General features: G+C 47.8%; 1 protein-coding gene across 11 annotated transcripts in view; it reads right to left on the bottom strand.

The window, feature by feature from the left end:
- Nucleotides 1-1,833, bottom strand: part of Fam184a (family with sequence similarity 184 member A) — an 87,674-nt gene extending 85,841 nt beyond the window's left edge. For 3 of the 11 annotated variants that reach the window (XR_010042774.1, XM_063235094.1, XM_063235097.1), the window contains exon 1: nucleotides 1,438-1,831. Coding sequence is in view for 9 of the 11 variants with exons in the window: in XM_063235094.1 (XP_063091164.1) it covers nucleotides 1,438-1,572 (135 nt within the window). In the remaining 2 variants the exon portion in view is untranslated. Of the gene's footprint in view, nucleotides 1-1,437 lie in introns of all 11 variants that reach the window. The other 8 variants (XR_010042775.1, XM_063235096.1, XM_063235095.1 and 5 more) reach the window with 5 other exon arrangements.
- Nucleotides 1,834-13,083: the final 11,250 nt, after the last annotated feature.

Raw genomic sequence — 13,083 nt, 5'->3', positions numbered from 1 at the left:
TACTGAGATCACACACAACACTCGGGGAAGCAAGGAGCACAGGTGGTAGGAGAGAGGTGAAGAGGGCAGAGAGAAGTGACCACAGTGGCCCTGAAACCCACCTATCAGCAGTGCCCCACTGTTTTCTTCTAATAAAGGAACAGGAAATTGAATATAGTTAAGTAGAAAGAAAAAAGGTTTGGTGAAGACAAATAGCTCTTGTCAGACAGTACACTGTCCCACTTGCATCTGTGAGTGTTCTCCGGGCTTACAAGGCTCCAGAGGGCTACCATCTACAGAGGACCACAGGTGTGTGGACACCTGGGGACACAGGCACTGCTGCAGGAGGCTGGCTGTCCACCTGTGTGTGTGTACACTGCCATGGTTCCTTCTTGCACCTGCCTTTCCCCGAGTGTGGGCACCCTGTCATGAGAGGAAATAGCAAATCCTGACGCACAGTGACCTGAGCCAGTGTTGAGCAGGAAAGCTTCACAGAACACTGCCGTGCTTTGCACAGCTGAGTTTTCCTGCTGTCCTCCTGCACCTCTGCTTTTTCTCTTCTAGCTGTCCTGGCACTTTTCAGCCCTGCCCTGTTACTTCCCATTTCCTGTCTTTTCTCTTTCAATTGGAATGCAATTCCAATTAGCTTACTCTCAGAGTCCACAGGCACTATGGCCTGAGAATTTCAGAGCAGTTATCTCGCACAGGCCTGCCTCACTGTCTTCCTGGAGCACACAAACCCTGCTGCCAAGCAGTCTCACCTCGAATGACTTCCAAAGCCGGGGGTTCTTCCTTCCCGTGGACAGGCATCACTTAACTATAAGTGACAACAAAACAGGAGACCTGACTTGAACTGCTCTAGCTTCACAGGTACCAACTCCTTCTATGACCATCATTTACCAAATAAGAAAAAGAGCTCAGTAACTTAGCTTAGCGGCCATCCCCAACTACCTAAACCACGGATGGCCAACATCTTTAGTAGTACAGGTCTGCAGAGCATAATGATTACAATTCTGCCAGCTGTTTCCTCTTTGAATGCTGACTTTTAATAACTGAAACGTCTCACCAAGTGCCAACGCAGCGGACTCACCTGCAACCCTCGAAGTCTTGTCTACAATGTCTCCTCAGACCTCACACGGCCTGTAGAGTGTCCACCTCTTGTGCTCCCCTCATCACCTGGATGCTCACCCCCACCGTAACCGGCCCCACCGAGCATCTCGCATTGATCAGGGTCGTGCGCGAAGAGACGGCGGGCGCTGGGGTGCAAGGGATGCAGGCCCTACGGTGTCCCCTCCAACCTGGGGTCCCCTTCAACCCCCGCCACTTCGGCGCCCCTTTCACACCTGCCCATCCAGGACGCCTGTGCCCGCGCCCACCCCGGGGTCCCCTTTGATCCCCTCCACTTCGGCGCTCCCTTCACTCCCGCCCACCCGGGGCGCTCCCTGCGCCTGCACCCACCTTGGTGAGCTGCGCGATCTTCTTGCTCATCCGCAGGTGCATGTCGGCGCCGAGCTCCAGGCTATGGGCGCCCGGCGGCGGGGCACAGCGGGCCGCGCCAAGGTGAGGCTGCCAGCCCGCGCCCGGGGTCGCCATCTTCCCGCGGCCCCCAGGCCCCTTCGGACAAGGCGCGAGGCGCAGGCCGGGGGCCAGGCCGCCCCTCAGCCCGCGCCAGGTCCTGCTACGGACGAGGCGGGGACCCCCCTCGGCGGTTGCTGCGACGGTGGGAAAGCGGGGTGGCGGGGAGGCGGGAAGCGAGGAGCAGGAGGCGAGGAGGCGGGGACCCGGCGCAGAGACGCGACGGCCGTTACCAGGCGCAGCGAGGGCCCGCGGAGAGTGTGCGGGCGACGTCACTTCCCCGCCGCCAGGGCCCACCGCCAGGCCCCGCCCCCACCAGACATCGCCCCGCCTCCCGGGGTCCCTCCCCGCCCATTTCCCCCGCCCCGTTTTAGGCTCCGCCTCCCACCTCTAGGCCCCGCCTGTCCCTGCCTGATGCTTCCACCCGCGGCCCTGGCCAGAGTGAAATTAGTCCGGAGAAGAAGGTTATAGCGGGACGCCCGCGGCCCTCCTGTGCACCGGCAGAGTGGCTGCCCCAGAAGAGCGGCCCTGCCCCGCGGCACCCCGGGGCCGGGGTCCTGAACGTCCCCAGGCACCTGCACCGCGGCTGCGGCGGCCCCACAGTAGGGAAGACAAGAGGTGGAATAGAGGCATCCTTCTTCAGGACGTAAGGCTGTGACACAACGTGTCAGTCCTTGCACTTTTCCACCTTCCCAACGTGTTGTTTCCTACTGACATTTAGCATTTCTGTTCGGGCAAGTCAACCGATTTAAGAAAGAAAAAAATTTGTATCCTGTGTTGAAGTAAATGAGTCATGTTAGGGCAATATAAATACAAACTTTAAAATGTTGAATAGCACTGTTTTAAAAATCTGTTCTCCGTGCAGTTCTGCAGAACTGAATTCCCTTTTCGTGAAATTTCTCTTTAGCCTGAAAATAGACATCAAATAAATTGAAAGTTTTAACACATTAAATTGAAGGTCATATTGACATAAAACATCCAAATGTGACAAAACCTAAACAAGGTCAAGGTTGCAGAGGATCCTGAAATACTTTGAGGTCTGTTGACATCCAGGAAGGAGCCCTGGACTTAGCCTTTTCTAGCTGCTAGGTATTCAGTCTGCTCTAATAGACGTCCAAAAATTAAGTTGCCAAGTTCTAAAGTTCTGAACGGAGCAGATGGCCAGAAACAAATATGCAAATTTTGTTTCCCTCTTAAACTTGAGCAAATGAAATTAAAGAGAATTGGGAGCTAGTGTTATCTCATCAAATTCTATCCAAAGGTTCATGATCTTTTTTGAATTCTCATGTTCCTTGCATTACAAACAGAAATATGTCCAAACACTTGCTGTTTCAGTAGACTTAGGTGGCCAGGAGGTAAAGAAGATGATATGCTAGAAAAAAACTAGAACCGAAAGTGAGGGCCCCAGTGTGGGCCTCAGCTGAGCCACTGATCCTGTTCATCCTTTAGGTGCTTCCTCTGAAAAAAGCAGGACCTCAGCCCCTCCAACACTGACTTGGAAGTCAGACGAAGTGGCTTCAGGACACCAGGAATTCACCCTGAGTGCCATTGTACAAGTTTCTGCCATTGCTATAAGGCAAAGCCCAAGGGGAACCTTTTCCTAAATTCCAGGCTTCAAAGACACCCAGTGTCATTTAATGAATTTAATGTTTGTCCCGGTGCAAATGGACAAAACAGGTCATTTGATATAGAATTTAATTATAATTATAATTTAATTATAAATAATATATAGAAATATAAAGAAGAATCCTACCATCTTAGGAGAGAATCTAACTAGGCAAGAAATCTTTATTTCAGGGCTGAGGATTTAGCTCAGTGGCTCAAAGTGCTTGCCTAGTAAGCACACGGTCATGAGTTCAATCTCTGGTACCAAAAAAAAAAATATATATATTTATGTAGTATCTCTTTCCATCATAAGATTACTTATGCAGAAAGATTTATTGAATACCTATTGAGTTCCCGGAGCTCTGTGAGTCCACTGTGGTAAGTTCTAAAGACGTTAGTAGTGGGGAGGGGCTAGAATAAGGTGCAACTGATGAGGAAGGTGTTAAATAATCCTGAAAGGGGAGTTACCCTGGGCCCACAGCTTCAGAGATGCTTCCTGCACTCACAGTTGCAGGACCTTTCAACATGGTGGCTGTGTCTATTGACCAAGCTCATATACAATAAAGCAAGAACCTGTCACAAAAATAAGTAAATCAATTGAAATTTTAGCAAGCCAAAAACAAGGTAGCAAGAAAAATTAAGTTGGATTTCATCAAAATTAAAAATGTTTTGCTTCAAAAGGGTGAAAATGTGAGAAAATATTTGCAAATCATATATCTGATGAAATTAATATCTGGAAAAATAAAGAACTCTTAAAACTCAATAGCAAAAAACAACTTGATTTAAAAATGGGCAAAAAACTTTTTCTCCAAAGAAGATAAATGCTCTTTAAAAAATGTTTTATATCAAAAATTACTAGTAAATCCAAATCAAAGCCACAAGATGCCACTTCATATACATTAGGGTAGCAGCTATCAAATAACCAAACAAACCAAAACTGGAAAATAATAAGAGTAACATGGAAAAATAGAGACTCTTGTGCATGATTGGTTGGAATGCAAAATAACGTACACAGCAGTTCTATTTCTAGATGTGTACCCAAAATATTGGGAAGCAGGGGCTGAAATACATTTGTACGGCACTCTCCCAGCTGCATCACTCACCTAGCGAAGAAACAGAAGCCACCCAAGTGTCCAGCGACAGAGATGGGCAAACAGGACATTCACCTTAAAAAGGTGAACACACGCTACAGGGACAAACCTCAGGACCATCTTGTTAAGTGAACAAGTCAGTCACCACTTTGGATGGGGCACCTTGAAAGGTCAATCTCATACAGTCGGATGAAATGGTGGCCACTAGAGGGAATGGGAAGTAGCACCTAATGAGGACAGCTTTTCCAGTTTGGGCAGATGAAGTTTTGGAGATTGATAGTGGTTATGGTTGCCTAGCAATTGAATGTCCTTAATGTACTTGAATCACACTTTAAATGGTAAGTTATATGTTAAAGAGTTTATAGCGCAATAAAATGAACACTGTTTTCATCAATGGAAGGTGCCCTTGCTACTTATGAGAAATCTGTCCTAGAAACTGGACAATCTGAGAGTGCTACCCCACCAACCAGCAAGCACTCACTGGTGGTGTTCTTCGTGGACATGAAGTTGTTTCCTACCTGAGGTTGTACCTGGCTGAGAAGGATGTGTGGGCATCATTGTCTGAAGGAAAGAGAAGCTGGGGAAACGTTCTCTCTGCTTTTTGTCTTCTGCTTCTTCTCATTTGGGTCAGGAGAATCTAAGGATTAAGTTAAATTATCAACTGAGAATGACATCCAAAACCTACCAAATCCCTGCACTAAGCATCTGCAAAAGCCACTCATGGCTGTGTCAAGGGCTCTCCAAGGCACAGCCGTGTCACAAATCTGGGGACTCTCCAACACTGGGACAGGATGTCAGGCCCTACAGCAGTTCTGATAGCATGAGGTCACTATAGAGGCTGCAAGCCAACTGGACTTCAGTGGAAGCATATTTGGGGGCAGTTTCATGAAAATATGGAAGTATTTTGAGTTAAATGTTTTTCAAATTCAACTTTTTTGTTGGCTCAGTTCTCTAAGGATAATGGAAAATAGTAGCAGAATCTTGAAATTTTAGCCCTGATTGCACCACTAAGCTACTTCTTTTTCCTTACACACACACACACACACACACACACACACACACACACACACAAACAAAGACATTAAACTAGATGAGCTTGAGGGTGTCTTACATTTCCTACATATCACATATGGTGAATTATTTCATATTTTAGGACAGAACTTTGTCACAGTCATTTTCTAGCCCTCACTTCTACCTCTCTACATGTCCCCTATGTCTGGTGTGTAAGATAAGCCTATGGAGGGTGTGAGTTTATTTATATAAATGTTTTTGTCCAGATGTCTGTATTGAATACCTTCTAAAATGCTTGATACTTAATACATGTACTACAAATGTTTATTTCCAGTTTTTAGTTAGCTTCAGTTCCCTCATTGGTATTAGCTTTACTGTATCGACGAAGAGATCCTTTGCTGTAAACATCACCACCAAGCAGCGTCTCCCTGGTTTATTTCTCTGAAAGTGGGGGTTGCAGCAGGTACTCTCCGGGGTAGGCGACCTTGGGGAGCGCAAAGCTGAGACACATGGAGAAAAAACACCAAAGATCCATTATTTAAACGGGCTGCCACACTGGCCAGTTAGAGCTCAGTTCCAGTAGTGACTGTCTGAGGAACCCTGTGAGACACAGGTCAGAATGTTCCTTCCCAAGGACAAAGGGCCACTAATTTCCCCACCATCTGTGGCTGGGGTCACCCAGGGCATCTCCTCCCTTGTTTGTCACAGTGGGGACTTCCTGAATCTGTGTCTTTGGAGCAAGCAGGGGTTCCCAAGTTCCCTGGGGTGCATGGAACTGTCCAGCACCACCTCAGCTGAAAGGGAAGGAAACCCACGGACACTGCACTGTCTTCTGCTGCCTGTCCCCTGTATCTTGTGTGTGTGTGTGTGTGTGTGTGTGTGTGTGTGTGTGTGGTACTGGGGATTGAACTCATGACCTCATGCTTCCCAGACAGGCACTTATGCCGCTGAGCTAAATCCCCAGCCCATGTCCCCTGTATCTTCAGATCTATTTTGCACGATATAAAATCCATCCTGCCACCAATTTTTAAATGTCATATTTTGTTGCTAACTTGCAAAGGAAAGGAAGGAAAGAGAATTAGTGCATCAAGCAGCTGGCATGCACCCCTGCCCACAGGCCATAATGAATTCTCATCAGGTCCCTTCTGTGTTTTCACCACCTATTCTAGATTTCCCTCACCCTTAGTGAGTACTTCAGATGACACAAGCTGTTTCTTGAAAAACCAAAGTTCTTGATGAGCTTGTCTGTGACAGCCTGAGGGTGCTTCTGAAATTTTTTTTTCGGTGCTGTTATCAGGCATGGAAGAATAGAGGCATCTCAGTGAATGTTTCAGGGTTTAGAAATACTCCTCCCTTGTTCTATAATTTAGTAACAATCCTAGGTACTAATAACCCTGCCAGTATGAAAATACCTTTCTTTGTCTATTAACCCTTTGACATGAAGAGCCAGAGAGCAAGAGGTGGTGATAGCTGTAGTTCTGTGGTACCCTCACTGCATTTCCTTATATGCGAGTCTCTCCCACTTACTTCTAATAGTAAATAAGCTTGATAATATAAAACAGTTTAAAGATGTAGGAGGAAGAAGGGGATCACTAGGTGTGATGGTGAGAGGAACCGTTCCTACACCTCCACCTAGATTTGCAACCTTGAGTGTCTTGCTACTGGGTTCACAGCACCATGTATCGGTCGCTGGCTGAAGGCCCCTAACACAGCATGTAGGACAACTCCCTACCATGCAGAATGTTGTACCCGAGTGAACTGAGCCCTTAATAGACCATCCCAATGTCCTATCAGACCAGCTCACTTGGGGTATATGACAGCATCTCATGCCTGTCATCGTGTCCTATTTTCTTCACTATGGGTCCTTTGGTCCAAATCAACCACTGCAGGATATCATGTCTGTGATTAAAGCTTTCTGTACATATCAAATAGTAATCCCAAAAGTGGCTGATAGGCAAGATAGCCAGACATATATTCAGGACAAAAGGCAGTTCCAAAAAGATGACTCATTCCCTCCTCAAGATGAGGATGACAAGAGACCTGATATAATAAATTTATCATTAAGTTTCTGTCTTGTATCCTTACAGGTTGGTACTCTGTCAAATGCTTGATGATGGTCTTTGAGACTGACGTATCTATAAGTCTGCTGTAAATCAGAAACATAGGTGTCAGCTTGGAGAGAGGAGCCAGTGCTCTTGGAGCTACACTGGCCTCCCTACCTGCTAGCATGGCTACTGTGTTGATGAATCCATTGCACTAGCACTGGCATAGAGGCTGCAGTTCTCCACTCAGAGAACACACCATCTACTTGGCTGTTAAGAACCACCTTGTGGATGGACACTTTCTGGTGGACAGTAGAGTGAGACACCAAATATGAGCTTGATGGCTGCTACTCCCCTGGCACATCCATGCAGCTCCTTCTGTGACAGCCTCCCCAGCAGCTGGTCGTCACATGCAGCTTGGGCACACATGTGTCTGGTCAGGCCAGCTCTTCCTCTGCTGTCAGGGGTTCTGCACCAAGCTCTACCCTCTGGGAGGTCTCCACATTGCCTTATAGAGCTACTTGTGAATGGGGTATGGTGCCACACTAGGTCACTTAACTGAAGTGACATATTGGGCCATTCCATTTTAAAAATAGGCTTGTATTTTCCCCCTCTGTCATTTGGTCACAGGAGACATCTCTTGAGGCCATGGGTGTGGGATGGTGGAGCACCGTGGGCCCCGCACAGGTTGGTGGCATATGAATCAGATCCCCCACGTGTGAAGCTGACCTGTACCCCATGGACTTGCTCAGACCTGATCAAGTGTATCGTTTCTGCCTGTGGCCGCAGCTGTGCGGCCTGGAGGATTTCCCGGTTTGCCGCTCAGAGCAGCCACCCCTGGTTGCATTTGCTCCGTGTCCCCTGGCAGGTGCTCAGGCTCTCACGGGACAGTGGGGTACACTGGAACTCTGGGGAAGCAGCAGGTGGTTCTCCGACTCAGAGCATTGGGCTCTGAACTGCTGCTCTCGGTGGCTCCCCCAGCTCACCCAAGTCAGAGTTCTAGCAACCAGGCAGCAAGCTACACTCCCCGATCCTGCTGCAGGCTTCCCTGGCTCTGGGCATCACTTGAAATGGGCAGACTTCTCAGTCATCCCAGAAAGCAGAGAATCAGAGAAGCAGCTGCCTCCAAAATTAGAAGAGGCCAAACTTGTGTGGTATCGCTTTAGGAAAACAAAACGTGAATGCTTGGGCTCTCCCCGCAGAGACACCTATTCACCCAGACTTCTCCAGGGCTGCTAAAGGTAGCAGCAGCAGCAGCACTGGTAACAGGAGACCCAAAGAGAGCCATCAGTCAACAACAAAGTGGGGGTTAGGAAACCAGGGGAAACCTGCAGACCATCTCGTGGTTATTGTTCCAAGCTTGAGAGACCAAAGGGACTGAATGTACTTTCAGGTACGATTGAAGTATAAGGTGAATGTTGAAATAAAGAATATTTCTGCAGTAAAAGATGCACTGCTAGGGCTCCCCTCAACACCTCCCCTTGCTTCAAACACATTGACTCCATTACTCTTCAGCTTTCTGAAGCTGTTGTGAAGGTCCCCATCATGGATGTCTTCTGTGCATGCTGCTGCCAAACGCCATCCAATAGGAATTCAGGAAAACATCACCATGCGTCCTCCCTGGCTTCACCATAGGATCTGGCCCTGTGCAACTCTGGCTCTTCCCCAAAGTCAGAAGGATCGTGAGGGGGAAATGCTGAAATCCACTCAGGACTTTGAGGCAGTCATGACAGAACAACTGGAGGACTGCCAGAGCCATTTCGGAGCAGCGGGGTGGTGGATGAGTACTTCAGTGGGAGGGAGTGTGTGGAAGGAGGTTAATGGCACTGTCTTCTGCTGTAAACAATTACAAACATTAAACATTCACCATCTTTTTCCAACCCCACTGTGTAACTTTGCTGTTGTGTCTGCCTTGGTATCCTGAATTCACTCAAAATGTTGACCTTTCACAATCACTTTGGCGATCACACAGTGCCCCAGTGAGGAAGGTGGGAGAAGATACTTCATTAGATGGCAGTAGGCAGCAGCCTTCCCGCCTTGTAAAGACGCCAGTCGGGAGCGCACCCCAGAACTGCGACCACCAGTGGCAAGGAGAATGCAGTCCTATGTGTGTAGTGAGGAGAGTACTTTGAGAGGGACTAATGTCAGTGTGTCTTTTACTCTGATAAATTTTAAAAAGTTAAACATTCGATATATTTCCCGTCTATGTATGATGGGGCAGCAGGGTCTTTCCCTGAGGGGCGCTGGCTTCCATCGCTGGGTCCAGCTGAGTCTGGAAACTCCACAAAGGATTGTGCTTTCCCACCATGGCTGCTGACGCTTGCCTGCTTCCCACCTGCTTTCAATTTTCTCCAATCATGATGTTAAATAATTTTTCAGGTCATGTCTTGTTCTTGTCCCCAAGAACACGATGGTCTACTGGCCAGGACCCCAAAGCCCTAGGACACGACAGTCTGGTTAGTGCTCTGGTTTCGCTGCCTGCCCCACAGTTGTGCCCACCTGGCGTTGGTTGTTTGAGTGCAGCCATCTGACTCTGAACGCATTGCCATCTGTCTTATGGAGCCCCGTTCTGAGGTAACATTTTCTTCTGGGAGCTCAGATTCACAGAGGACACTGCTCTGGCCTTTTGAAAACTGCTTGTGCATATCTTATTATTCTTGAAGGAGCTATCTCAGGAAATATGGGACAGCCCTGAATCTCAAACATCCTTCTAATAGTTCCTCCATCTCGAGCCACCTGACCCACTCAAGGCAGCTCTGATACCTCTGCATCATCGTTATGTCCCACTTTCAAGGCACTTTGTAGCTGTGTGCTGGGACAAGTTCCAAATGTCTCTGACAGGAATTGAACCTTGAGCCCTGGTATTATGTTTCCAAGGCAATAAACTAGCATACTTCAGCCTTATATCTCATGTATCATGTTCAGTCTAATACCTTCAAATTTATGGCCTTCACCCCTTTCTCTTTCCTGTTAGAATCTTCCTGTAATTCTTGCAGCAAGTGATTTCTTCCCACAGCAAAGGTTATACTTCTCCTGGCACAGCATGCTAGGACTGGGCACATTATCCATCTGAGAGGAGATAGCAATGGAGGGGACCTCATGGAGACAAGCACCACCTCACAAAACACTCAACTCAGATGTGTTCTTCCTCTCCAGGCAAGGAAAGACTGTCATCCTTGGGTAAGGGGAGGGAGGCTCACTTTTACAGCCTTGGACGGGGAACACCCAGAGGTAAGGCCTCCTCCCATGTGACCACATACGCCTCCATCCCAAATCTCAAGGTCCCACTGTTTCCCATCAAAGCCTCTTTGGCATGCAGAGAGAAGCCCACTGCAGCTGTGGCTGAGGACAGCAGCATGGGATACCAGGAACACTGCAAAGACAGCCTCCAATGACAGTAAACGGTCTCCTTGTCTGGTTAAACATTGGCCTGTCTTGCTTGCTAAGAATTCACACTTATAAGCCCTATAGCCCTATCCATTCTTTTTTTGTTTTTAATTGGTACCGGGGATTGAACTCATGACCGCCCGCTTGTGAGGCAGGTACATGTGCCGCTGAGTTAAATCCCCAGCCAGAAGCCCTATCCATTCTTACCAGGGTAACCTTGGTGAGAGAAGAAACAAATCACATTTGTTTTATAAAGCTGGTGCTGAAGCAAGGAAAGATACTAACAGTTGAAGTTGGTGTCATCCTGTCATTTTTCTTCCCAACCTGGTGGTATCGGGAAAGAACTAAAAGCAAATTGTTAGTTGGTCAGTCCGTAGTGCCCAGGAGCTACAATTTTGCTCCAACTTTCATGGCAGTCTCTGAATGGATCCCTCAGAGAAGATACGAAGATGTCTAGCTGAGAAACAGTGCAGGTTTTTGTATTTTATGAACTTCCAGTCTGTTGCCCATTCCTTTGGGTCTCGTGGGGCAGCTGGCTAAAGGAGTAAGATGCTGAATCTTCTGGGTTTCCAGTTCACTGAGGCTCCTTCTCTGACTCTGGACATTGGTGTGATTGTTACTTGTGCTTCACGCTGTCTCCTTAGACCTTCATTGAAAACAACCATCGTGTCACTTAGAAAGCTTCCGTGTTTCCATTAGTACATGTTTGCAGTGGATTTCGCTGGGGGAGCTGCTCCATGTGCATAACACATCTTAATTCTTCTCTTATTCCCACCCCTCTCCTGCCTCCTCTCTCCCTCCATCTCATGGTCCCCTCTGCTGTTGTAAAAGTTCTATCTCCTGTATAATTTGAAAAGAGTCCTTCAGACCACAGACTCAGAGGAGTGGTGCAGGGGGCAGGAATACAGGAGCCCACAGTGTGTTTGGAGCCAGTGGCTCCCAGAGCTTCCTCCCAGTCCTCTCTGCAGGCTCTGCTTTCTTCCTGCCCTTGGAGCTGTCTTTGAGCTCTTGATATGTGGGATCGGTAGAGCTTGCAGTGTGGTATTACTCACACACTGTAAAACAGCATTTTGCACTACTTTGGGAGAACAGGAAGAAAGAAAGGAACAATGCAGAGAATATTCTCCAAACCATAACGTGTTGCCATGGCTTGCTAGGCTGAGATTCGCTGTGGCAGGCATAACCCTTTGAATGTAGGGGTCCGTGCTAGCCTTAGCTCCTACCCCAGCAGTCGCCCCCTCCCTGCAATTGCTTCTCTAGGTCCGGGCTGTCCCTGGCTGGCAGAGTGGCCAGCTGGTGTCCAGGCAGCCCGTCCACTCCTGTAGCTCAGAGATGCAGCAGTGATTTTGCCTAATGCTGCTTGAGGCTTCTTCTGTTCCCGTTTGAAGTTGTTTTTGTGTCACCTTGGGGACGAGAAATGGGGTTTAAAAGAGAAACTCAAAGTGTAGGGGCCAGCAGAGGCAATCATGAGAAGAGTCTGGATTTAGAAATGTATCCCTACAGGCATATTGAGGTCAGAGCAGTGGTGATGCTGCCTCCTCCCTTTCCATCTACGGCTCATGCTCTCCTCTTCACCTTTGCTCATGACTGGCTTTATTCACACTTACACAGACACACCTCCTCTTCCAGAAATGCTCAGGTCACTCAGCAGAAGCGCTCAGCCTTCAGTGCTCCACCTCGCTCCCTCTTCCTTCTTCTTCCAATTTTTCAAGCTCATCTTTTATTCTTTTGTTTTGGTTTTGGTTTTTGTGGTTTGCTTTGGGACCTTTCTTTGTTCACCTAGCATAATTTTTCTTTCCTTGGAGGGCCTGTGTTTTATCTTTTGTTATTTTACTGTTTTTATTAGTGTACAACTGCAAGATTTTTATGATTGCAGTACATAGTAATTGCATTCACTTCATAACAAGAATAATTAAAGGTAAGAGTGAAACAAAAGACAATCAGAACCATACAGCTATAAAGGCAAGTTTTACATTCAACATAACTCATTTTTAAAGATGAAAAATGTGAGGTTTTACTTCGGTTTTCACCAAAAGTGGATTTTGGAGCCAGGATGTGGCCACAAGCAAATTGTTTGGGATGTGGCCCCGGAAACATGGAGAGGGCTGAGGGTGTGAGGTTGGCCATGTGGGGAGACGGGATTCATGTGCAACTTGTTGCTGGGAGCAGCTGGGGTCCTGTGTCATCCAGGCACATCTGAGGTGGTTCTAGCCAGAGAACATGGGGCATACAGACCCATGCTCTGCCTCCTGCCCGCCTGGCCAGGCTGCTGGCAGGGATCGTACCTGGGGCTCAGGTTCAGGAGAATCCAGGCTGTGCAGATTACCCGGCCTGGCAGCAGGACATGAGTGTGGCCTGACACTGGCAACTTTATATTTTTGTCGGAATAAAGC

The sequence above is a fragment of the Cavia porcellus genome, unplaced genomic scaffold (genome assembly GCF_034190915.1).
Source record: "Cavia porcellus strain 051 isolate PalLab524CR breed Dunkin Hartley unplaced genomic scaffold, mCavPor4.1 scaffold_24, whole genome shotgun sequence".
NCBI classification, from domain to species: Eukaryota; Metazoa; Chordata; class Mammalia; order Rodentia; family Caviidae; genus Cavia; species Cavia porcellus.
Note: the sequence above shows the minus strand (reverse complement) of the source record. Positions and strands in the feature narration are given on the sequence as shown.